Source organism: Cyprinodon tularosa, unplaced genomic scaffold (assembly GCF_016077235.1).
Source record: "Cyprinodon tularosa strain WSP-4 unplaced genomic scaffold, ASM1607723v1 ctg871, whole genome shotgun sequence".
NCBI classification, from domain to species: domain Eukaryota; kingdom Metazoa; phylum Chordata; class Actinopteri; order Cyprinodontiformes; family Cyprinodontidae; genus Cyprinodon; species Cyprinodon tularosa.
This window is the reverse complement of record NW_024039642.1, coordinates 177,939-204,315: the sequence shown is the minus strand read 5'-3', so window position 1 is coordinate 204,315 and position 26,377 is coordinate 177,939. Positions and strand designations below refer to the sequence as shown.

The window sequence follows — 26,377 nt, the reverse complement described above, 5'->3', positions numbered from 1 at the left end:
TCTCCACTGTCGCTACAAGCATGCTTAGTGTGAGGGATTGCTGAAGAGTCAATGAGTCGATGCAATCAGCTGGTTTTCCTTAGATAGAAAACTTTGAATCAATCTGACTGGATGATCTGGTTGAACTGGAAAGTGACCTGAGATGACATGATGTGAATTGGAGCTATAGAAATAAACTGAATAGAATGGATTATACCCTGATATAATGTCCTGATATTTACTGCAAGATTCACTGCAAAAACAACTGAAAATGAAAATAAGTAAAAAGTTCTTAAATTAAATGTAATTACCTTTAATTCACGTAGTAAAATAAGATGATCTGCGACCTAAAGAGGATTTTTACACTTAGAATGAGATAATTAGATAATATGCATTTGAAATAATACAACACAATTGTTTTTTTCTTATTTTAAATTTAAATTGTTTTGCTCCATTGTCAAAGTTTTCCACCATCTCCTCAATTCAAGAAAGAAATGCACTTATTTTAAGAAAAAATGACTTGGATTTATATTTCTTGCAGTGTGGACTGAATCCTCTCAGTCTGCAGATCTAAAATATTTATGCGTCTTTAAAAACACAGAGCTCTTACGTAGATCTGCATGATCAGAGAAGCTTTGCATCTAAAGAGGAAACGTTTAATCACCATCTACCGTCTTCTTGCTTCAGCTTCCATCCCAAATAACACAGGAACACAGAGGAAAACTGCTGAGTTGCTGGATTTTATTGGTGTGTATATATATTTATACACACTCACACTGCTGCCAATGTTAGAGAGAGAGGCTCATCTCATCATCACCCAAAGCATAAATAAAAACGTCTTTTTTCTCTCTTGGAACCTGGGAAATGAACCATCTAAGGACAGTTATGGGTCGTTTTCAGCACCATTGAATTCTACATTCTCTGTATTGCATCAAGATATAAAAATATACAGATATAGTTTTTCATTTTCTTGAAAACATTCTTTCCGTGTTCAATGGTACGAAACAAGAGAGGAAGAAAAGAGGCGGTCGCCGCGACCGTCGGATCCTCCGTCGTCGCGTCCGTCCGCTCGTTGCTTCACAGCACGCAGTGAAGCGTCGGGAGAAAAAAAACACTAAAAAGTGAAACATTAAAAGCTCGGCCATCGGAGCGAAAGAGACGCCGGCAGACATGGGAGTGCTGCAGTGCAGGGGTAGGGGGCGCTGTGGAGGACTCCAGGCTGAGCTGCAGGCTCTGAAACCTCAACCAGTCCTGCTGATTAACCAGATTAAAACTGCGCTGTGACTGTTGGCCACCAGAGGGCGACATGTTCAGGGGGGGCTAACTGTTCGTTTGCAGTGCATAGAGAGGGACGTCTGACATGGAGCAGTCCGTGCATCGAGGTTATTGCCCTGTTGTCGCTGCGCATCACACACAAACACGCACACGCAGACAGAAAACAGCTGGAGGCCGCAGGTCCTCCCGGGGGCCACGGGTCCTCCCAGGGGGGCCGCGGGTCCTCCTCTCCAGCTGCTGTTAGGAGCCAATGTTCAGGTGCATCCGTCCCTCCATGTGTGCGTCAGCCGCAGCAGGCGGTCCATCAGGGATCCTCACATCCGCGAGGAGGCGGACAGCTCGTAGAACAAGACGTAGGCGTCGCTGCTGCGTACTTGGCTGGACGACATTGGCGTTACCCTGGAAACAGAAGGAGAGGATGATCCAGCTGTTCACGCCCCGCCCCTTCTTATGACGTCATCATATGGGAACTCCACTCGGACAAACTGTGTTACACTCGTTTCCTAAGGAACAAATCTCTGTTGGAGTCTAAACTTATTATTCCCTATATTTGCTGTTATTTTACATTTCATTGATGATCTAAAGCAGCTGAAAGTAGAAAACAATCATCGTCAGTCTGAAGGGAAAGCGCTGCGTTCAAAGACAGACTGAGCTCTGCTGTTTAACAAGGAGACAAAGTCTCAGCTTATTTTTATTCTTTTTATTAAAAACTTGGAACGCCTTAATAAACGACCTTCGTAGAGATTTTAGATAAAAAGTTATAAAAAAAACAAACAATCGCTCGTTGTTGACATGAAGTTAGAAGTAGTTTAGCTTAATATGACTAATTGAGCTAAAAGAGGCTAACCTGTTAGCTACAGCTAGCCACAGCGCTACCCAGCTCTTTATATCACGGTCTAACGGTTACTTTGTTCACCACAAACAGATTTTTTTCAGTTTTGTTTCAATCAGTTAAAACTTTATCGATCATTAGACGCGCTAACGCTACAGATGCTCCAGAATCGGCACACGGACGCTGCGCGCTGTTATTTTCGTTGTCTGGTTAACCACAGTGTTTTACATCAGGTGGGAACGTTCAGCCAATCGGAGTGTAACGCCACTGGCAGGAAGCAGACCCGTTAGCTGCAGCGGCTCGTACTTCCAGAGAGACGTGATCGGTTCCTGGTTCCCTCGCTGTCAGAAGGTCGACAGAACATCTGCTCACTTTAACACGGCAGATAAACCTGCTGAACTTCATCCTTATTCAGAAATAAACACCTGAGTTTTTCTAATCTGGAAGTTAATAATATGAGCAGCTACTGAAGGCATTTAGAGTCACATCTGCATTATGAGGCTTTATAGACGCTCTGGATTTAATCAGAATCTCCTTCCTGTGGCATCAATGAGTCGCCATACCTCCACTTAAAGGGGAACACCGTTTTTTTCCCCATTGGGTCCTTGATTATACATTATTACATCATGTTCTACTCTCACATTTTAGTTTTGTGTCATTTGGACGTCGGTGTGTATGACATCATCAGTGCGCGCCGGCTACCGTTCCTTCATCCTGTCCGCTGAACTGCTGCTAGTTTTCCTCTCATGTCTGGAAGATGTCTAGTGCTGCTACCACAGATGATCTCGCTCTCCAGATGAACGATTCAGATGAGCTAGAATGAATAGAAGGGGTAGAGCGTAGCCGCCTGTGGCCCGGGCTGCCTGTCACTACTACAGTCCGCCGCGCGGATGATGTCATACACACACCGCTTTGTTTTAAAGAAATATAAATATAAAAAAATCTAACGGCGGATGTCTGGGAGACAGTGATTGGCCTACATGTTCTGAATGCTGGCGTACTATTGTGACGAATCCACCTCGTCACTTAAAAACAACCTCTCTAACTTTGCGTGACACACACACATTCCTGTTATACTGTGCTTGTGAGGACCAATCCGCTCGCGCTGAGCCCAGTAGCTCCATTAACTTAAAGCACACAAGCTGTTCCTGGTTACCTGCTGGCGTACTGAGCGGGCACACTTAATATTTCAGTGGGGTTAGCCGTGTGTGTGTGTGTGTGTGTACGTGTTTATGCTACGGGGACGTGTCATCTTCAGTCTGGCGGCGTCTTTGCTGGGTTCAAACCCGAGCCAACGCTCAGAAAGCGGTTAAAACGCCACAGTTGTTGGAGTGCGGAAGTGACGTCACCAACACGTGACTCGCTAAATGTTTGTCAGATTATATGTATTTTTATTTTATGTTTAAAAGTTTGGTGTAATTGAATAAGTCAATGAATCTGTGTAAAGGAATTAAGTTGTAAAAATTATTTGTTTTTGTACATCAAATGTTTGTGGAGGTAATATATGGACAAAACTGATTAATGAGAAGAAATCAGAAATAAGAGAGCCTGAGGGGAGGGGCTTAAACTATTTAATGAGGGCTGTGGGAAGAAAAGCGGCCATTTTTGTTTTCTGTTTCTTTGTTACATTGCTGGTAACTGGAGGGAGGCTGAGGCCCAGAGTATCTTCTATATGTTTAGTTTCTTTTGCACCCTGTTTGGAGTTTTTGAGCTCAATAAATCACCAACACCGGTAACCCGACTGAGCCTGGATTCTTGGAGGGCAAAGAACCCCGTCACACCCATAAAGAATAAATGATGAACAGTTTAGTTTGTGCCTTCAAGTCGTTGCCCATATGAAGACGTTACTGGATATAACCTAACGGAATATCTTCAGAACGGCTCCAGATGACACTAAACTCATCTGGGTGAGTAGAACATGATGGAATAACGGAAAATCAAGGGACCAATGAGGAAAAAAAACCCGGTGTTCTACTTTAAGATTGAAGGACTTTCCAAAACCAAGTTCCTCAAATTGATTAGATTAGAAAATAATCTACCTTATTGTCCTCTAAGGGAAATTTGTCATGGACCCGGATGCATCGCAGCAGCTGCCGTTAGAAACAATAAAAACACAAAAAAACTAATTCACCGGTGAGACGTTTTTTGGACAGATGCACGTTCTGTCCGACGTGCGTCGGCTTCTTAAACCGGACATACACTGAGATTTTTTGTCAATCGTTGCACCATCTACAGCTCACATCGTACGACGAATACGCAGATTTAAAAGTTCACAGCTCACGATGTTTGTTCTCACGCTGTGCGACCCGACGCCCTGATGTGACCTTAAGACGGCCCACTGAATTTCAAACATGTTTGATTTTCTGCTGACCTTACGATTCCTGATGGGGAGGTGGTCGCCCCTCGTTACCGGAGCGGCGATCAGCGGCGCACAAAAACCCCCAAAACACAAATGACTAACTGTTTGGTGTTTATGAAGCGTGTGGCGATCTGACCTTATAGAGTTTTTTGTAAGTGACTTTATTGATTATTGACTATAGGGACGCTGGTCTGACAGAACATCAGCAGCAGCTTCGTTTTTATTGGTTCCACCATCAGGATGATATCAATAATGGTTCCACCGAAATAAATTTAATATTTGATATGGATTACAGAAATAAAATCCTATTTATAACAATTTTAAGACCTCTAAAAGACTGATTTAAGACATTTTAAAACCAATTAAGGCCTTAGTGTCATAATGAAGAATTAAATGCGTTTAAAGGATCTGTGGGACCCTGCAGGCGCTGCTCTGACTGATGGCGTCCAAACTCACCTGGAGTCATTAAAGGTGTACCACTCTGCTGAGCTGGGGTTGCGACAGTAGGCGGTGTAGTGGCCTCCCATGGTGGTGCCTGAGTGGTTGGACACTGCATAAAGGTTGTATACTGCATTTGCTGCAAAACAAAAGGTTTTCATTTCACCGTTTGAACTGGAGAATCACATCATCTGGGAAACCGTTTTATATTGTAGAAGCGGCGATAAACACTTTTCGCTGCCATTTAAGCTCCTTCTGACCTTAGAGCTACTTACTGCTGTTTTCAGAGGAAAACTCTTGGAGGTCGAGGTCCTTCATGGGGAAATTAACGAAGGTGGACAGTTTGCTGGTTCGTCGTGCCTCAGAGAAGCGCTTCAGGTCTACAGTGGAAGGAGAGTGAAGGAACGTAGCTCTCTGAGCAAACAGCCACAGAAAAGGCATTTTAAATCAGCTCTGCCTGCATCCTGGAACCAAAACAGCTTCTAAACCAAACTTAGCTCCCTGTCTGATCAGAATCTATTAGCTATACGGACGTCTGATGGAAGCCGTCTGCAGCGGGAAAAGGATACGGAGCACCAGGATCTTGGGGAACTTCTGTATTGTGAACTTCTTGGTGCACCTCCTCCTGGCTTTACATCTGTAGCACGTCTGCGGAGAGGAAACATGGAGCCAAACAGGTGAGAAATAACAGGAAAACCCAAACAGACTCAATTCTAACACCAGATTAAAAAGCAAATCAGCTCTTTAAATCTGTATCCTTTCCCAGATGAAGCTAAAGCAGCAGGAAACTCAGCATGTGGCCCCCTGCTGGACAACTTAAGGTATGCCATAAAGCAGAGCTGCTCTGGGTCCAAATTAGAACTGAAAAATCCTGAGCCATCTCTATAATTATGCTGCTATAGGCTTAGACTGCTGGAGGACAAAGGGACCATTCTGCTTTATTCTATCTCTATCCCCCCCCCCCCTATGGTCCAAGGTTCACAGCTGAGGACTTCCAGAGAATTGGCTCTGCTCATAAAATGATTAACACTAAAACGCTTTAGTGATAAATGTTTACACAACAAACCAGGTTTGAATTATTATCGACTTTCTTCCATTTTAAACCCTTTTTTATGACCAAAGACTAAAATCAATTCACATCTTAGACCTAAATCTTAGCAAAACAAGTGATCACTATAAAAAAAAAAATCTTTATTGGTAAAATATGAAATATATGGTTTAACACCTTTTAGCTAAAAGGTCACGTACACACCCACATTAAAACTGTTCCACAGGCTCCTCTCCTGTGGAACCAACTACCAGTTTTAGTCCGTGAGGCAGACACCCTGTCTAAAAACTTTCCTTTTTGATAAAGCTTATAGTTAGAGTGGCTCAGGTTATCCTGAGCTATCTCTATAGTTCTGCTGCTATAGGCTTAGACTGCTGGAGGACATAGGGACCCCTTTTTCATCATTCTATCTCTATTCTCCCACTCTGCAGAATCTGTTAGTTCAATCTCTCTGAACTCTCTGCTTTTTCTCATAGTAGCTTCATCTGGTCTGTTCCTGTTTGACAAGCCATGATCTGCTTCTCTGTTCTGCATTTTTCATTTGGATGAAATAATAGCTGCATGAATCATGACAGCAGACAAGATAGAGGAGAGCAGGAGGCGGGGTTACCAATCTACTCGCTCTGGAGAGCAGAGTTCTCTGTTTTTAGATGTTGTCTCCAAAGTGAACTCAAGGCAAAGTAATCTAGCAGATTGGTCACATGACGCAACAGTCAGATGTAGCTTTATTCCTGAATGAAGCTGAATGAGGAGTTTTTCTTCTTAAATGGATGTGATAACAAAACGTCAGGTAGCTACTAACAGACAGCCATTAGAGTTTTCCATCTAATAGGACTGGGGGAAATGACGATCACAGCTAGTGCTGCACCCCCGTCTGCCAAGCCTCTTGGTTTGATCCAGAAGAAGCTGCCGGCAGCAACTTTTTTTCCCCCCTCTCTATCCAAATTAGCTAATTTCATTGGCTAGAAGCTGCTCGACTGCATCGAGTGTAGATTGCTTTGGCCTGAGTTCACCAAAAGGTCGACGCTTTTGCAGCTGAATGTGTAAAAAAATTCTGTGTACAAAAAAATTTCAGATTCTAATGCTTCAGATTTTGCTTCTGCATAAGGGGCTGAGACACACTTATTATAAGCATTCTGATTTTAGCCAAAGGATTTTTATCAAAAACATAATTAATGTGCAGAAATGCGTTTCAGATGGTAGTGAACGAACCACTTAGTGAAATTCTGGGTTTTTTTTTTAAATCAGCAGATACTTGGATGGTTCCAGCTTTCATTTCTGTTTAAAATGATGGGATCAGGGCTGCAAACCTACCGGCTTCTCATCTCCGTCCAGGACGTCCTCTTTGGTGAAGAGCCGCATGCAGTCCATCAGACTGACCTCGCCGTAGCCCTTCTGGGCAAAAGCACAGACGCATTTGCATTTAGAAGCAAAACGAACGTAGAATGAAGCCGACAGAGCGAAGCACACACAGAGAGAAAGGAACAGATCAGAGCGGGTCGGCATGGAGGAAACGGCATCAACGTCTCTGCAGGCGTTCACTCACCTTGGCAATAGGCAGAGACAGATCCCAGAAGGGATCGAACACAGTGGAGCAGAAACCACAGTGGCTGCAGGTCAGGGAGCTCTTCAGCTGCCCCACAAACAGATCTGGAAGAGGAGAAATGATTACAGCTGACGGAGAGGAAGCTGGGCGCTCCAGAAGCTCGGCGCTCCAGAAGGTCCGACAGGACAGAACCGAGGAAGGTTCAACTCACCGACTATCTTACTGTCCTCTCGCTCCAAATATTTACTCCACATTTTCTTCCCCTTTTCTTCATCCCTGAAAGAAAAGAACAAAACAATTAGAAAAATTAAAAATCTGCAGATTCAGGATGGAAGCAGGTAAAAAAAGAAAAAAAAATTCTGAATTTTAACAATTTCCTTTTAAAAATCTGGACAAACTGAATTTTCAGAATAAGAGCATCTCTGCCTTTTTTCTGGTGATGAAAAGTCATTTTAATTGATAAAGTGAGGAAGAGTAGGATGAGCGCTCAGCATCGTCTTCATCAGGCTGTTATAGATCTACATCCAGTCAATAATTCTCTTCCCTTTCAAAAGAATGATGGCGGTCCCTTCACGGTCCCACAGGAACCAGACGCCGCTTCCTCCTCCAGCGACACCCGTCGCTCTGATCGGACGGTGGAATTAATCTAAAACATAAAGTTTCTCAATCATTGAGTTTGGAGCTGGAATAAAATGGATGCTAACTGATGGCAGATCTAACGGGTCTGGTTCTACAGCTCCAACCATTCAGATGGCTTCCGATTGGCTGCCGCTAATGGGTGGGGTTTTCACATTTGCATTCACTGCGTCACCTACGCTGGTTTCAAAGCGTGAGTCAAAGTGATGAATTTATCTTTATTTGAAAATATGGCCGCCAGTAGCTTCACTTCCCCCCCAGCAATACCAACGGGACAGTCAGCAATCCAGGGAATGAATAGAGAGCAGCGGTCGACGCACACTGATCAACCGGCCCAGGAAGGGTCGCCTCTACTGCAGTGCGCCGCCTACAGGTCGGGAGGAATTAAAACTTTTACCCTTTAGGATCAAATCGAAGCGCTGCAGAAAAAGATGCATCAGATTTAGAAATGAGGAGAAATTTTCAAATAAAAAGGCTGAATTTTTTCTTCTTATTGTTGAGATGATTGAGAATCGAATAAAATCCAAATTCTAGGACAAAGTTCAAATAAAACTTGAAACTAAAATGAATTTATTGAGAAGAAGCATAAAGATTTTCTGTTTTTATTCCAATTACTGGATCAATAGTTGAAAGCCACTGATTCCAGAAGTAATGGTTTTCCCAGCATGTTACTCTGAGCTGCTTTAAAGTCGGTTTGATGTCTGTAAGCTGTGATGCTGCAGGACCTGCCTGTAAACAGAAACCTGAACCTCAGGAGGCGCCGCTCAGCGCTTCATTACAGCGACACATGGGAGCTGACCTACTTTCTCTGCACCTGTTGTTTAGGAGGAAAAACACGGAGCAGAGATGCTCTTCTAATGCGTCCGACCCTTAAAATGAGTTCAATCAGCATCGCAGCCAGGAAGTGATGTCACACAGACAGCTTTCCTGTTCATGCTGAGATGAACCGGTTATTGGTTGATCTCAGCTTTCAGCTGCAGAACGGAAACTTCCTGTAATCAGCTCTTAATGTGAGGCGGCTTCCAGCCAATCATGGGTGGCGTCCTTCTTTTTGCCCGATGTGAAGGACAGATCCGCTGCATCCTGCCATCGTTGTGTATCCCATGATTCATTGCAAGCCGGCTGCTCCGTGCTCAGAGGAAAAGGGGAAATTGTACCAAACTGTGGTGAATATTGGAAGTTCAGTTTAATATAATAGAAATATGTGAATAGTTCCGTCTGAAATGAATGAAAATAGTTGTTTTAATGGTTATTGAGTCAGATATGTGGCGGTAATGTTTGATTTATCTAAAGGTTTGGCTGGAATTTAAGGACAGATTCTAATAGATCTGCAGGGTGGGGACTATAAATCTGATAGGATTTTAGTTTTTTATTGCTATTTTGCACAATATGCTTAACTAAGTATTTTGGTTGTTGGATATAATAGATTTTGCAGATATATTTTTTTTCCAACCCCTTTATAGAATAGAAAATCCCTTTATTGTCCCATAATGGGCAAATTCTTGTGTTTAAAGCAGCAAAGAGATTATAGAAAAAATGGTCACACAAATGTGGACCTTAGAAAAATGTATGACAATAATATAATATTAAACAGTTAAAAGATAAACGATAAAATCCTGTGAAGTGTTTTAACAATATAAAACTGGAGAATAAATAACCAATATGCAGCTATGGACATTTTTACAGTAATGGATATTTGAAAATAGCAGCAACATCAGAGATGTGCAGAATGACAGCAGCAGGTTATTTAACTGACTAAAGTTTCTATCATTACATTTGATTTGTCATTTTTATTCATTTTACAGTAAAAAAAAAAAGAAACTATTTAACTACTGACTTTTAAAAAGTTCAGTATTCTTTCTTTTCCTGCTTTGTGTGTCAACTGTCACGGTTGCTAAGCGACGGAGCGTAGGGCGGAGAAAGGCTGGACCTGTTTGGATCCACAGCCAAAACTCTTCTGGTCTACTTGGCCGTTTCTCACCATGTGTTCTTGTGCGTTCTCGTGAAACGTCATCAGCCTCAGCCCTAGTACTGTTCCAGTTCACAAGAACAGCAGACAGAGAACGGACAAATTTCCCAGATGTTGTTCTGGCCCCTCCCTCTTTACCCAGCATGCATCAGAGCAGACTTGTCTGTTCTCCAGACTGACAGCAGCGGCCAGGGCTAACGTTAGCCCTCTCTCTGCATAGCCGTGTGTGAAGGACTGCTGGCAAAACGTTCATTTGTGTTTATCTGACTGTTCATCATTATTCCTCCACTAAATGAAAAAAGTCAGAATTTATTATTATCTATATTCTATTAATACCAGGAGGTGAAATGCAGCTCAAGACCAGCTTTGAATGTGGTGATGTCATCAGTACGCTGCTGTACCCATTGACCCAGGTTAATGCTGCATTCTCCCGTTTTCCCAGAGTCCAGACTTTCCTGGGTTCGAGTCTAGAACGGACTTGGCGAGGACAAGAGTCCATACTCGCGTTCCTGTGAATTGAGAAGCAGCCCTTACTTCCACGGACCTGGAAGGATCCAGTCCAGGTAGACGGCGTCCTTGGAAGACAGCCTTTAAAAATCGAACGCACTCATGGAGTCCGTTTATTTCTGTGATGTCCAACGGCGACGCGCCGTCAGAGCTGGTACGCCTATAGTAGCTGTTATGAGCAGCGTAGCATGGCGTCTCTATGCTGTGACATCACACGCCCAGTGAGGGCGATTGCAGGTCAAACACCTGGTATGTGATGGAGAGGAAGCGGCTAAAAGATGAACCATCAGCATCTGCTCACAGCATGAGAAGCTGATCTGCTCCTTAACTAGCCAAAAAGAGTCGTTTCTCTGCTGCGGTGTGAAAACTTACGGCAGGTGGTCGAAATCCTCCACGGTGCCTCTGGGCCTCACAGTGACCCTGTTGACCTCGTTATGCAGGCCGTCCAGCAGGAAGCGCAGGAACTCCTGGGCATCCTGTTGGCTGAGACACATCAGCAACATTTCATCACTTTCTGATCCTCAAACCTGCAGAAATTCATCAACATTTTCTTTATTAGAGCTGAACAGCAACCTGCAGGTAGACAGCAAGCAGCTCTGCAGACTTTATGCTGCGTTCACAACAAAGCACCAATGGAGATTTACAAGCAAAGTCTCTCAGGGACGGCCATGGATGCTCCAACGCTGGAAATCAGCAAATTAAAGTATACAGGTGCTGGTCATAAAATTAGAATATCATGAAAAAGTAGATTGATTTCAGTAATTCCATTTAAAAAGTGAAACTTGTATATTATATTCATACATTACATACAAACTCATATATTTCAGATGTTTATTTTGTTTAATTTTGATGATTACAAATGACAACAAATGAAAATCTCAAATTCATCATATCAGAAAATTAGAATATTGTGAAAAGGTTCAAAATTGATGGCCCCTGGTGCCACACTCTAATCAGCTAATTAACTCAAACCACCTGCAAAAGCCTTTAAATGGTCTTTCAGTCTAGTTCTATAGGCTACACAATCATGGGGAAGACTGCTGACTTGACAGTTGTCCAAAAGACGACCATCGACACCTTGCACAAGGAGGGCAAGACACAAAAGGTCATCGCTAAAGAGGCTGGCTGTTCACAGAGCTCAGTGTCCAAGCACATTAATAGAGAGGCGAAGGGAAGGAAAAGATGTGGTCGAAAAAAGTGTACAAGCAAGAGAGATAACCGCACCCTGGAGAGGATTGTGAAACAAAACCCATTCAAAAATGTGGGGGAGATTCACAAAGAGTGGACTGCAGCTGGAGTGAGTGCTTCAAGAACCACCACACACAGACGTATGAAAGACATGGGTTTCTGCTGTCGCATTCCTTGTGTCAAGCCACTCTTGAACCACAGACAGCGTCAGAAGCGTCTTGCCTGGGCTAAAGAGAAACAGGACTGGACTGCTGGTGAGTGGTCCAAAGTCATGTTCTCTGATGAAAGTAAATTTTGCATTTCCTTTGGAAATCAAGGTCCCAGAGTCTGGAGGAAAAGAAGAGAGGCACTTCATCCACGTTGCTTGAAGTCCAGTGTAAAGTTTCCACAGTCAGTGATGGTTTGGGGTGCCATGTCATCTGCTGGTGTTGGTCCATTGTGTTTTCTGAGGTCCAGGGTCAACGCAGCCACATACCAGGAAGTTTTAGAGCACTTCATGCTTCCTGCAGCTGACCAACTTTTTGGAGATGCAGATTTCATTTTCCAACAGGACTACCAGTACCTGGTTGAAGGACCATGGTATCCCTGTTCTTAATTGGCCAGCAAACTCTCCTGACCTTAACCCCATAGAAAATCTATGGGGTATTGTGAAGAAGAAGATGCAATACACCAGACCCAACAATTCAGAAGAGCTAAAAGCCACTATTAGAGCAACCTGGGCTATCATAACACCTGAGCAGTGCCACAGACTGATCGACTCCATGCCACGCCGCATTGCTGCAGTAATACAGGCCAAAGGAGGCCCAACTAAATACTGAGTGCTGTACATGCTCATACTTTTCATGTTCATACTTTTCAGTTGGCCAACATTTCTATAAATCCTTTGTTTTTATTGGTCTTCAGTAATATTCTAATTTTCTGATATGATGAATTTGAGATTTTCATTTGTTGTCATTTGTAATCATCAAAATTAAACAAAATAAACATCTGAAATATATGAGTTTGTATGTAATGTATGAATATAATATACAAGTTTCACTTTTTAAATGGAATTACTGAAATCAATCTACTTTTTCATGATATTCTAATTTTATGACCAGCACCTGTATATATCTCTCTCTCTCTCTCTCTAGATCTACATCTCTCTCTCTCTCTCTCTAGATCTACATCTCTCTCTCTCTCTCTCTAGATCTACATCTCTCTCTCTCTCTCTCTAGATCTACATCTCTCTCTCTCTCTCTAGATCTACATCTCTCTCTCTCTCTCTACATCTCTCTCTCTCTCTCTCTAGATCTACATCTCTCTCTCTCTCTCTAGATCTACATCTCTCTCTCTCTCTCTAGATCTACATCTCTCTCTCTCTCTCTAGATCTACATCTCTCTCTCTCTCTCTAGATCTACATCTCTCTCTCTCTCTCTAGATCTACATCTCTCTCTCTAGATCTACATCTCTCTCTCTCTCTCTAGATCTACATCTCTCTCTCTCTCTCTAGATCTACATCTCTCTCTCTCTCTCTCTAGATCTACATCTCTCTCTCTCTCTCTCTAGATCTACATCTCTCTCTCTCTCTAGATCTACATCTCTCTCTCTCTCTAGATCTACATCTCTCTCTCTCTCTCTAGATCTACATCTCTCTCTCTCTCTCTCTAGATCTACATCTCTCTCTCTCTCTCTCTAGATCTACATCTCTCTCTCTCTCTAGATCTACATCTCTCTCTCTCTCTAGATCTACATCTCTCTCTCTCTCTAGATCTACATCTCTCTCTCTCTCTCTAGATCTACATCTCTCTCTCTCTCTCTAGATCTACATCTCTCTCTCTCTCTCTCTAGATCTACATCTCTCTCTCTCTCTCTCTAGATCTACATCTCTCTATAGATCTACGGTACCGTATTTTCACGACCATAAGGCGCACCGGACTATAGGGCGCATTTTTTATATACAGGTAAATGTCCTCTACTACCTTTAAATAGCTCTACTACGTATTTAAAAATACAGCGGGCCCAAAACTGAGTATGACTGTGCTTTATTCATGTATTTATTACAAATTAATCAAACCTGCGAGCTGGCCATGAGACAGACACATCGCAGATGACACAGCGCTGTGATTACTCCTAAATTAACTTAAAATCCTGAAACCTGCCGACGGAATATGTTCGCTTTTATTGCCGGTATCCTGGTGCCTGCAGCTAAAATTATTTAGATGAAAAACACCTGCCAGCAGCCGCGGTGAGGCTGCTGTTGAAGGGATTTCTGCTGTCGGCGCACCGCTGGTATGTGGGGGTCTGAGCGCCTCCGACAGAAATAGATAATCTGGATGAACTGACTGCAATTAAGTTTTCAGGTGGACTTTCTCACTTAAAAACATATTAAAACTACTTTATTCCCACTGATCACAGCAAATATAGCTGCAAGATTTAGATTATTTAGATGAAAAAACACCTGCCAGCCACCGCGCTGAAGAGGAGGAGACCCGCCCAGATGCTGCTGTTGAATTAAGTTTTCAGGTAGAAAAATAGAGCGGGAGCAAAACTGAGTATGTTTGTGCTTTATTCATGTATTTATTACAAAGTATTAATCAAACCCATCAAAGTCATCATCCTCTGTTTCTGAATTAAACAGCTGCGCTAAATCAGACATGCCAGTTTCCCCTTCTTCTTCGCTGTCAGAGTCACTTTCCGTGCAGCGCGGCTCCTCAGAAATGATGCCGGCTTTTGCGAAAGCTTGAACAACAGAGCCAGCAGACACATTAGTCCCAGCATCTACAATCCATCCTCAAATGGTGGCGTAACTTGCCCGGCGCTGCCTTCCACTTATCCTGAAACTGTGGTCTCCGTCTGTCATCCATCGCTCCCACGCCGCTCGCAGCCTTACTTTGAACGGCCGCTTCACACCGATGTCGAGCGGTTGAAGTTCCTTTGTCAGACCCCCCGGGATAACGGCGAGCACAGCGTTCATTTGATTCATCCTGTTTTTCTCTTCGGCTGTGAGATGGGCACGCAGCGATGGTGATGCGTGGAAAAAAGCACCTGGTCTCCTCACATACACCTGCCTTTCATCATCTCCCCAGCCCGTTTCATTTGCGTTAATATCATATGTCATCAGAGCGCTGTGTCTGTCTCGCTGTCAGCTCCCAGATCAGCTTCTCTGATTGGTTGATGCGGCGCGTCCAGCAGCAAAACTTCAATTTTTCCATCTCGAGCAGCAGCAGCGCGTTGGCGGTGCGTCAGATGCTTAAACGCTCCCGACGTGCTGCACCTGCAGCTCAAAACGCGCTGCAGGACCTTTTGCTGCACCTATACGCGCGTCAACCATTGACTTTGCATGTAAACTCGCTGCTTCTGCTGCACCTGCTGGGTCCGGTTCACACCGATGTCGAGCGGTTGAACAGCGAGCACAGCGTTAATTTGTTTCCCCATGTTTTTCACATCAGCTGTGAGATGGGCACGCATGGAGTTACATATTAACAGCGATGGTGATGAGTGGAAAAAAAACACCTGGTCTCCTTACATTCAGCCACTCTTTCATCATCTCCTCAATGAGGTGGTCTCAAAAGTCGCAGTTACAACACACATAAGGCGCACCGCACCAAAGGGCGCACCGCTCCAAAGGGCGCACCGCACCAAAGGGCGCACCGCACCAAAGGGCGCACCGCACCAAAGGGCGCACCGCACATTTTGAGGAAAAAAAAGACGTTTAAGTTCGCCTTATAGTCGTGAAAATACGGTATATCTCTCCATCTCTCTATAATCTATATCTCTCTATAGATCTATATCTTGCTCTAACTCTATAGATCTATATATCTCTCTATAGATTTACATCTCTCTAACTCTATAGATAGGTATATCTCTCTCTATATATAAAATCAAAGCTGCAGCCATGTTCCAAATTCCTCGTTATCGCGCTTCTTTTACGAACATTCGGCTTTACGATCGAGCTTTACGATGGAAGCAGTTCCGTTGGAATATTTCGCCACAATGGAGCCAAATCAATTTGATGAACCCCATCAACCCCGCCCCCCCCTCCCCTTTTAAAAAGAGAACAGAGGACTGGTTCTGGAAAGTTCCAGCCAAGGTGACCAGTCAGCTGACGCATGGACCAATCAGCTGACCAGAAGCTGGAATCCCAGCAGGAAATGCGCCTCCATCATTCAGGGTTTAAATCCAAGCGTGGAAAAAGAAATCAACCCCTTTCCCTGGGTTTCATCGCCTGTGAGGAGAGGCGCATATTTTACATGGAATACTAAAGTAAGCTAGCTGGAAGTAGCTTTTGTTTTCCTGCGTCTAAAGTCATGGATCACAGTGAGCCATCGTGCAAAGCGCCCGTTGAACCGGGTGAGACGGTGAACTCTGAAGCTGAACGCTGTGTGGATTTTTCCCCCTTTGTGAGGACCTGGCCACTGATCACAGCCTCTCTGCAGGAGGACGATCCTGTTTTCTATGGCTGTCAGTAAACCTTCCTCTGTCTTTAAAGCCCATCAAGTTCCTCTGCTGCAGCATCAGACTGATCTACAATTCTTCCTGGAACGGTTCCTGGTGAGACGGAGCCGCAGCGAGCCGAGGCCCAACCGCATTGGATGCTTTAATGAGGTGCTGCGATTGGGCGAAGATTCAGATAGAGAGAGAAATATAAAACTAATGCTTATTCTTAATCTGTGCTGGTTAGAAGAACCAGGGTAAGTAAGTAAATCAGAGCTGCAATTATTCCACTAAGAACACTAAACTGATTTCACCTACAATTTTAAATAAGTTAAATAATTAACTATAATCCAGTTCTAGTTAATTATTTATTCATTGTCTGCAGGATATCATTTTGCACAACATATCAGATAAAACTATTTTTATAAATAAAGCATTTTAAATGCCACTGATAAACACATTTTATGTATTTAATGCCAATTAAGGCCTAAAATTTAAAAAGTAATAATTTAATGACCGAAGGAAACCCTGTAATTGAACATTAGACGACCAAAGTAAGCATCAAATTTAGCTTCTCTGTCTTCAGCCTTTTCATTTGTTGCATCATTTATATCCTGAAAATATCTGGAGGCCTAAAATTGAAAAGTTTAAACTGTTCTATAATCCCCAGGATAAGTAGTTTGGGTCTGAGTTGAGCTCCTCTTAGGCTGAGCTCCTCTGGGCTGAGCTCCTCTGGGCTGAGCTCCTCTGGGCTTTGCCCCGCAGCGGAGCGGAGGCCGTCAAACATAACAGCAGGAAAGCAGAGCCATGAAACTTACTTGTATCCCACGAATCTGGGAGCGTATCTCTGGATCTGCGTTTTGAATTCGGACGGGCTGACGGCCTCGCTGCTGGTCGACGTCCACATGGTCTGGATCAGCTTTGCAAACTCTACCAACACAGACAGGATGAGGTTAATGACATGGCTGAAGGGAAACCGGCTCTGAATGACACCTTTCAGGTGCTTAAATGACTCCTCCTTTCACATCTTTAGAGGAAAACGTTTCCCTCCGTGTCTAGAACACATCTAGCAGCATGCAGATCTAACTCAGAGCAAAGCAGATCTAGACTCCAGGGGAAATACTTCACCTTCCATGAGGGCTGTGTTGGTGCGGCTGTTGTTATTAAGGTCTCTGCGGTGCGAGTTGTGCAGGCAGTAGTCACGCAGGCTCTGTGTGTTGCTCAGACACTGCAGGATGCTGTTCATGAAACACTGCGGGAAAAAACATGAATCAGCTGAGAAGATTCTCCCTAAACCTGATCGAAAAATAAAAGAACTCATGATTCGGGAAAGAAGAGGATCTGCTGATGGAAGGAGCAGATTAAAGATATCATTTGTTATTATGCACTTTTATTTTAATTTAAAAGTTAATTTACTCATTTTATAAATTTACAACCAGCCAAATTCAGAAGAAAACACCTAAATTTCAGTTCTATTCAGTTTATTTCTATAGCTCCAATTCACATCATGTCATCTCAGGTCACTTTATAGATCCAGATCAACCAGATCATCCAGTCAGATTGATTCAAAGTTTTCTATCTGAGGAAAACCAGCTGATTGCATCGACTCATTGACTCTTCAGCAATCCCTCACACTAAGCATGCTTGTAGCGACAGTGGGGAGGAAAAACTCCCTTTGAACAGGAAGAAACCTCCAGCAGAACCAGGCTCAGTGTGAGCGGCCATCTGCTGAGGCCCACTGGGGTTCAAGGAGACAGAAGCAGACATAGAAAAAGAAACAAAATAACTCCTTTATTTCAAGAAGAATGAACAGGAACAGCGACGCGGCGGCGCATGCGTGGAGCTCTAACAGCTGTGTCTAACCCTGTGTCGATATGTGCATATAGAAAGTCACGTGACAGATGCAGGAGCCATTTGAAACTGACTGGTACACTGAACTGTGTCTATGTTGGAATAATTATGTATAAGACACTTAATGTTTGTTCTTATGATGTATAATGTGTGACATATTACTGTTCCAGAGAGGTGTATAGGTCAACTGTCAGGAAGTATTGCTCAAGCTTAACAAAACCAGGAGGTTCTCGGACCATTTGACCGCAAGACATTCAAAAGCAAATTGACCTGTTCACTGAGGCTGCAAATTGAATTGTATTTCTTGTTTCCTATTCCTTTAGCGCAACCTCAGCTTGTGTAACTAGGGACCCCCCCTCTGACTTTAATAAATAGCGAGGAGAAAGCTGAAGACCGGCAGAGTGGGTTAGAGATTTGTAAACTCCGCAGTCTCTTCCTGCTCTCCCGCAGGTAAAACTAAATTAATTGTCTCTGTGCCTTCTTTCTTTCCCTGGATGTATGTATGATGTTTTAGGTGCTTAGACCTGACAGTTCATAAGAACATCTGCCAAAATAAATCTGGCCCTTTTCAGTTTATTATCAAATGAATGATGAAAGATGGAGCAGCCTGAAGGGAGCGGGATCATTTTAATCTAACATTTCTTTAATTTCCTCGTTTCATTCTGTCCCTCTCAGTTATCACTCAGGCTGCTGTTCTTACTGTCGTTATTTTAAATAAATTAATCCTAATCCACAAACATCCTTATTCACATGTTCACTAACATTTTCCTGTTATACGTTTACATTTACTGATTGTTAATTGCATCTACAGTAGAAACCAAGGAAAGTGGGGAAATTTTTATTTTTTACTACTATAAAAATATCAAACATATTTTCAATTTAAACAAATAGATAATAGCAAACAATGGTTTAAATCATATTTATATCATATTGTAGGCAGCCTGTAGTGAATTTAAACGTCCAGCAGGTGTCAGTATTAACTGAAACAATTTCCATAGTTTGCAAATGTGTGGAAACGCTTCGCGGCGCCTGATGAAACCACCACTAGAACCTGCTTCTATTTCATATTTTGCAGTGCATCAAATCAAGACGAATCCCTCTAGACTAAACTGATCACTTTTTATCTTTGCATCATTTCATTCAGTCTTTTACTGGTTTTCTTTTTCCGAGGTGTTTATTCCCACCGTATCTGGAACTTTATCCGTGTGAAAACGTTTCCATCCCGTGCCGACAGAGAAGACGTGGGATCCGCTGTGATCAGAGCAGTAAGACGGGGAGCCAGAAGGTCTGACTGAGCTGCAGAACCGGAGCCGTCTGGGACCAGAACCTCCAACAGGCTCTCAGCTTCACAGTAACAGGAATCAGAGGGGATTAAACTGGTCTGGTTACTGAAGCAGGGAGGTCTGGATCCGAGCGTTGGCCTAGTGGTTAGACTAGTGCGCTTTTGTTCTGAGAAGGTGGCAAATACCCGGTTCCATCCCCAGAGCCCCGACTCTGGGTCCCTGAGCAAGACCCTTAAGCCCATACTGCTCCCCAGGTGCCGCACAATCACTGCTCCCCAAAGGGAGGGGTTAAATGCAGAGAGGGAGTTTCTCCAATGTGAGATCAATAAAGTTCAGTTATTCTATTATTATGATATATTGGAAAGAGGTCCGATGTTTGCCAGAAAAAACAATGTCTCCCTGATAGTTTAAAGTTTAGGTCAGAGGTCACGGATTAACGGAGCGCGGTCCGGATACGGACCAACCTGATTTAAAACATTTATAAATTATTGTGTCTGACTTCACTTGCGCCTCTTCTCCTGTTAATACGGTAAAGCCCTGGGGAGCGTCCGGCTCCAGGCTGCACGTGATCTAAATGAGCCAATGAGCTGTCAGTCTGGGTTGCTGCTGCTGCTACTTTTAGACACAGCAGGCAAACCTGTGGCAAGCCGGGCGATGGGAAAGAAGGAGAAGACCATGAGAAAAAGAGAGCAGAGAAAGTGTGGACTGCTGGAAGAACTGCGGTGAACTGGTGAAAGAAAAGTGAAATGGCGTGCTCAAAGATGACCCTGCACATTTAGAGGATGTTTGGCTCAACCTGCTGCTGTGAAGCAGGATTCTCCACCATGAACAGAATCAACAATAAATCTGGATCCAGGCTCAGAATGAGCTCCTTGATATGTGCTTGAGAATGGCTTAGTCTCTGGTTAAACCCAGGTTTAAAGCCTTGCAGGGCAGCCTAAAGCCCACTGCCAACATTAAGACAGAAAAAAGAAAGAAAATAACTTTAGATTTTAAAATGGAAAAATTTTCTATTTAAAAAATTAAATTAAAATTTAAAGTAACGGATTAGAATTAAAACTGTAATCAATGTAAATTATTAATATGGATAGAAGTAACGTGTAGCATGGGGGGGGATGGATGCAGGTTTACTTACAGTATTTCCTAAGTTCTTCAGTCCTACCAGCCCCTGGGCGCTCTTTGAATTCTGAAAACAAAAGAAAAATACAAAATTCAGTCGACATCTTTAACAAGAAGACCCGGACCAAACCGTTTATGGATGTTTATCTGTAACCCGGCAACCTGCACACCACGACGTCCAGAGGTTTGATCAACTACAGGGGGTTAAATGAAGGCGCTTACACGGGGGAGCGAACCGCAGAAGACGGAGCATGAGACCGAACAACAAAACAAACCAGCAACGACGGCCAAGGAGTTCATCTATAGGAGGACGAGTGAGAAGGAGGAACAGCTGAGAAGGCAGATGGAGCTGAGAGAGAATCTGAGAGCGACAACAGGAGCAGAAAATCTAGAAAAGGGCGAATCAAATAACCCTCCATAAACTCAAACAGTTCCCAATCATCATAAAGGGTTAGGATTTTACAAAGCGCTGCTCTGCCATCAGCTGCTTCACTTCCATCTTATTACATAAGTTGAGCTGTTATATAACCAGCAGCTAAAGGGAAAAAAGCCAACAAAGAGCACAGAGGAGACCGGCGGCTCCAGAACCAACCTGAAGCTTCACAAAATAACACTTTATTGTTCTCACACTGCCAAACATTTTTAAAAGCGTATTTTCCCACAATTCCAGCAAGTAAGGTTAATAAGATGGTTTATGTTTAAAATAAAAAGCACTCCATTATGTTCTTATAAGTGTATAAAGTCTAATGACCTTATTTTAAGATCATTATTATTAACTTGCATGAATTTAGAGCAAATACATTTATTAGAAACATTTTCTACCTTTTTTAGATGACTTTCAGCGATCCATGAAACCCATTAAAGTGTTTGAAGTTTATTAAAAACAAAGTTTAATTGAAGCGATGAAGGTCTTCCTGTTTATGTTCTTTATGCAACGTTAGCTTCCATTTTATTCACCGTTTTAATGCTTGCAAACAAGCAGACGGCCTGAGGTGGACCGGATACTGAGCTGCTGAATTCTCTGGGCCTGACAGCGATCCGGACAGCTGACCTGATCCGGGGGTGTAACTCAGTCAGAGCACGGTCCCACAGCATCACCATTAAAAAGAGCCCAGAGAGGCCGTGTGTTCATGATGCCGTCAGCTGAGCGCAGAGTTTTCCAGGTTTTAGAGCCATAGCTCTCAGAGGCGACACTGAGGTGAGGCAGACATCTTTGAGAGGCCAGAGAGAGTGATTGCAAACACCAGTTCAGACTCTGTGACCTCGTTGACCTGGACGCTGCACTCAGACGTAAACTAATCAGACCTGAAATGGCCTCAGAGCGCAGTTCTTAAAGGAAAAGTCGCTCATATTCAGAATCTAAACTTCTTAAAGTTCTTTAAATGTGAAATGATTCCATCCTGTTCAATAAATGATCAGTTTTTAATTGAGAGTAATTTTCATGTGAATGTGCTTTACTGGAGGCAGCCATGTTTGTCAAAGAACACTACTGCCACCTACTGGTTTGTGACGTCACAGTGCGGTATCGGCTGTTGATCAAGTCCCAGTGCTGTATCTGGTGTTTGTCACAACGCGCTATTATCCAAGTCATCTTGAAAACATTCTTCTTCCAAATGTTGGCTACATATTACGGGTTTTTTCTCTGGCCAGAAGTTCGATGGCAAATCCTCCCTCTTCAAGTTGGCGATCCAACGACCAACCCGTCCGTGGAGGATCAGGAATCAGAAAGGTGGAATAACTCTTTGTTTCACTTTTACCCGATGTATTCCAGCATCCAGCTGCCATGCACGTGGGCATTGTCAGTTTCACTATAGCTCTGGTGAATTTCAATGGTGAAGTCCTCTGGAAATCTTCAATAATTGTTGTTGATTGCAGATGTGTCTAGTAGTTCCCATTGATTTAGCTTGGAAAGCGGGGAGAATGGCGCTAGGCTTACCGCACCGTGACGTCACTGCTGGAAGATGGCAGGAGGGAGGGGCTACTATATTTGGGCAACAATGGCCGCTCCCAGACTCAGTGATCGCCATGAAAGTTATTGTTTTTATTACTGATTAACACTAAATTCATTAAATAACCACAAACGTATTAGTTTTAGGTATAAATAATGATCCATTGAATATTCCTCGCTGACTGGATTTTTCATTTAAAGTCCAGATGTTGAGTCAGAGATGGAAAACAAAACTGATTTTATAATAATAGGGGTGGAGCTGGGTGAATACAGGAGCGGATTCTAAAAGCATCCAGAGATTAAAAGTGAGTTTAGGGTCGCCTCATTAAAACAACAAACCTGAAAAAGTCCATAATGTGAAGATTATTTCAAAGACTGTCCACATGGTTTTGCTTTGGGAGTCCGATTTGCATGCAGCAAAGCCTCGGGGGGGGGGGGGGGGGGGGTTTGGGGGGGTAACTAAACCTTTATGTTCCTTTAAAATGTATTTTCATTTTGGTCTATTAAAACATAATCAAATACATTTCTAATCGTAGAACCCATTTCAAAAAGGAAAGAGAAATGAAAACGACAATTAAATAGATTATCTTTCCTAACTGGATTATTTCATTGTTTTTCTTTTAAGATTCTGTGAGCATCTGCTGAGAATCTCTCCTGGAGCCAGAGGAAGACCCAGGACTATGTCGGCTGGCCTGGGAAAACCTCGGGATTCCCCCAGAGGAGCCAGCCCCAGTGGCTGAGGAGGAGGAAGTCTGGGCCTTCCTACTGAGCTGCTTACTGACCCCGGCTAAGTAGAAGAAAAAGGATTTATGGAATTTGTGATTTACTACAGAAAAAATGTTCTGCTGAGTATTGGATCAGAGGAAAGTACTAAACACCCCTTAAGAAGAACAGAGCGGTACAGAATGACTAACGATTGTTTTGGAGTTTATTTTGCACGTCGAACAGTTGGACTTTGTTCAGGCTGCTTTCAGAGACACTGGATCAAAGTGAGTTTTCCCTTCCTTACGAATGTCAGAGTTCAAATACGTTTCCAGGATTTAAAGAAGTTTCTGCCTGCTTGTCCCCAATCAGAGCCTGCAGCTCATCTAGTTATGACAACTGCACTCTACTCTTACATAAATAACCTCCTGCCATCTGTCTCTTACTGAGGATGTGGAGGAAAAAATATATCTATGGTTTAATTACCTATGGCTTATCTAAATCCTCCCTTCTGTAAATTCCCAGCAGGGAGTTGATCAGATCATTAGCTTATAAAGTGACCAGTTTGCCCATAAGGCTGAAAATGGCTGAATCTGTGGTTTTTTTCCCTCTCACACCAAAATGTTGGCGCTGGAATGAGTCTTCAATCTGCTACAGCCCACCCAGGGACGCCACAGTTTACACCGAAAAACAGCAAGTCGTATTTTAATAACCACTGCTGGTCACACAATCCGACGATCATCTGTACATCGGAGAGGATCAAACTTCTGTTTCCATAACGACTCCCCTTTTTTCCCCAAAATGTCTGGTGAGAAAGCCAGAGGACAGCCTGACATCACGGCAATGATGTGATAAGATTGACTCAGTGTGAGAGTGTCAGAGTGAGTGGAGCCGTCAGTGAGAAGAAGGGAAGAGAGGATGTTTCTACAGCCAATAAAGTCAGAGAGACGATCACACCTTATTTATTGATGCTTGTTTAGTTCTAATGCGCAGCTGAAGCATCTTTGCTGCTCTGGCTGCGCGGCGGAAAAGCGGGTCTGATGTGCGTTGGGTTTGAATCTATGTTGAAGTGAGAAAGTCCTCCTGAAAACATGGTCTGTGCAGTCAGTTCATCCAGATTACCATCCTGCCTTCAAAGATTATTTCTCTGTGGGAGCCGCTCAGACCCCCACATACCGGCGCTGCGCTGTCACTGGGAATCCTTGTTTTAGGCCTGGTCGCCTCTTCGCAGTTTTCTGCGACTGTTCGCAAACATATTCTGCCGTCAGGTTTCTATATTTTAAGTTAGTTTAGGCGTTAATAAACTGTTCCAGAGGAGTGATCATAGCGCTCTGCATCAGCAGTGCTGTGTCTGACTCCCTGCCAGCTCCCAGATCAGCTTCTCTGATTGGTTGATGTCCAGCAGCTGAAGTTACATTGCTTCAACTCCAGCAGCTGCTGCTTCTGAAGTGCACCTCTGATGCTCAGAAGCTCAGGACGCTCTGCTTCTTCTCCTTAAAACGAGATGCGGAACCTTTTGCTGCACATCAACCATTGACTTTGCATGTAAACCAGCTGCTTCTGCTGCTAGCGATCTGAACGTAGCATCCGACTAAATCTAAGGCGGCTGTCAAAGACACTCAGGTATGTGCAGCTTGGGTCCTTCAGTGTTTGCTGCAGATCTTCTCCAGGTCTGTTGTGGAGACCTTCTGCCATCATCTGCTGGGTCATTGCACCAAATATGATGACTACAGGTGCTGGTCATAAAATTAGAATATCATGAAAAAGTAGATTGATTTCAGTAATTCCATTTAAAAAGTGAAACTTGTATATTATATTCATACATTACATACAAACTCATATATTTCAGATGTTTATTTTGTTTAATTTTGATGATTACAAATGACAACAAATGAAAATCTCAAATTCATCATATCAGAAAATTAGAATATTGTGAAAAGGTTCAAAATTGATGGCCCCTGGTGCCACACTCTAATCAGCTAATTAACTCAAACCACCTGCAAAAGCCTTTAAATGGTCTTTCAGTCTAGTTCTATAGGCTACACAATCATGGGGAAGACTGCTGACTTGACAGTTGTCCAAAAGACGACCATCGACACCTTGCACAAGGAGGGCAAGACACAAAAGGTCATCGCTAAAGAGGCTGGCTGTTCACAGAGCTCAGTGTCCAAGCACATTAATAGAGAGGCGAAGGGAAGGAAAAGATGTGGTCGAAAAAAGTGTACAAGCAAGAGAGATAACCGCACCCTGGAGAGGATTGTGAAACAAAACCCCTTCAAAAATGTGGGGGAGATTCACAAAGAGTGGACTGCAGCTGGAGTGAGTGCTTCAAGAACCACCACACACAGACGTATGAAAGACATGGGTTTCTGCTGTCGCATTCCTTGTGTCAAGCCACTCTTGAACCACAGACAGCGTCAGAAGCGTCTAAAGAGAAACAGGACTGGACTGCTGGTGGGTGGTCCAAAGTCATGTTCTCTGATGAAAGTAAATTTTGCATTTCCTTTGGAAATCAAGGTCCCAGAGTCTGGAGGAAAAGAAGAGAGGCACTTCATCCACGTTGCTTGAAGTCCAGTGTAAAGTTTCCACAGTCAGTGATGGTTTGGGGTGCCATGTCATCTGCTGGTGTTGGTCCATTGTGTTTTCTGAGGTCCAGGGTCAACGCAGCCACATACCAGGAAGTTTTAGAGCACTTCATGCTTCCTGCAGCTGACCAACTTTTTGGAGATGCAGATTTCATTTTCCAACAGGACTTGGCACCTGCACACAGTGCCAAAGCTACCAGTACCTGGTTGAAGGACCATGGTATCCCTGTTCTTAATTGGCCAGCAAACTCTCCTGACCTTAACCCCATAGAAAATCTATGGGGTATTGTGAAGAAGAAGATGCAATACACCAGACCCAACAATTCAGAAGAGCTAAAAGCCACTATTAGAGCAACCTGGGCTATCATAACACCTGAGCAGTGCCACAGACTGATCGACTCCATGCCACGCCGCATTGCTGCAGTAATACAGGCCAAAGGAGGCCCAACTAAATACTGAGTGCTGTACATGCTCATACTTTTCATGTTCATACTTTTCAGTTGGCCAACATTTCTATAAATCCTTTGTTTTTATTGGTCTTCAGTAATATTCTAATTTTCTGATATGATGAATTTGAGATTTTCATTTGTTGTCATTTGTAATCATCAAAATTAAACAAAATAAACATCTGAAATATATGAGTTTGTATGTAATGTATGAATATAATATACAAGTTTCACTTTTTAAATGGAATT

The 26,377-nt window shown here is 43.2% G+C and overlaps 1 protein-coding gene across 5 annotated transcripts in view; it reads right to left on the bottom strand.

Moving 5' to 3' along the window:
• Positions 1-700: 700 nt before the first annotated feature.
• The window catches only part of usp2a (ubiquitin specific peptidase 2a), a 75,351-nt gene continuing 49,674 nt past the window's right edge, over positions 701-26,377 (bottom strand). For 3 of the 5 annotated variants that reach the window (XM_038273429.1, XM_038273428.1, XM_038273431.1), the window contains 11 exons: positions 20,464-20,514; positions 17,323-17,446; positions 17,013-17,124; positions 10,962-11,072; positions 7,689-7,753; positions 7,478-7,581; positions 7,246-7,326; positions 5,453-5,531; positions 5,159-5,263; positions 4,902-5,022; positions 701-1,653 (listed from right to left, as the gene is read on the bottom strand). In XM_038273429.1, coding sequence (XP_038129357.1) covers positions 1,569-1,653; positions 4,902-5,022; positions 5,159-5,263; positions 5,453-5,531; positions 7,246-7,326; positions 7,478-7,581; positions 7,689-7,753; positions 10,962-11,072; positions 17,013-17,124; positions 17,323-17,446; positions 20,464-20,514 — 1,038 coding nt within the window. In that variant the 3' untranslated portion in view covers positions 701-1,568. The remainder of the gene's footprint in view (positions 1,654-4,901; positions 5,023-5,158; positions 5,264-5,452; positions 5,532-7,245; positions 7,327-7,477; positions 7,582-7,688; positions 7,754-10,961; positions 11,073-17,012; positions 17,125-17,322; positions 17,447-20,463; positions 20,515-26,377) is intronic. The other 2 variants (XM_038273430.1, XM_038273432.1) reach the window with 1 other exon arrangement.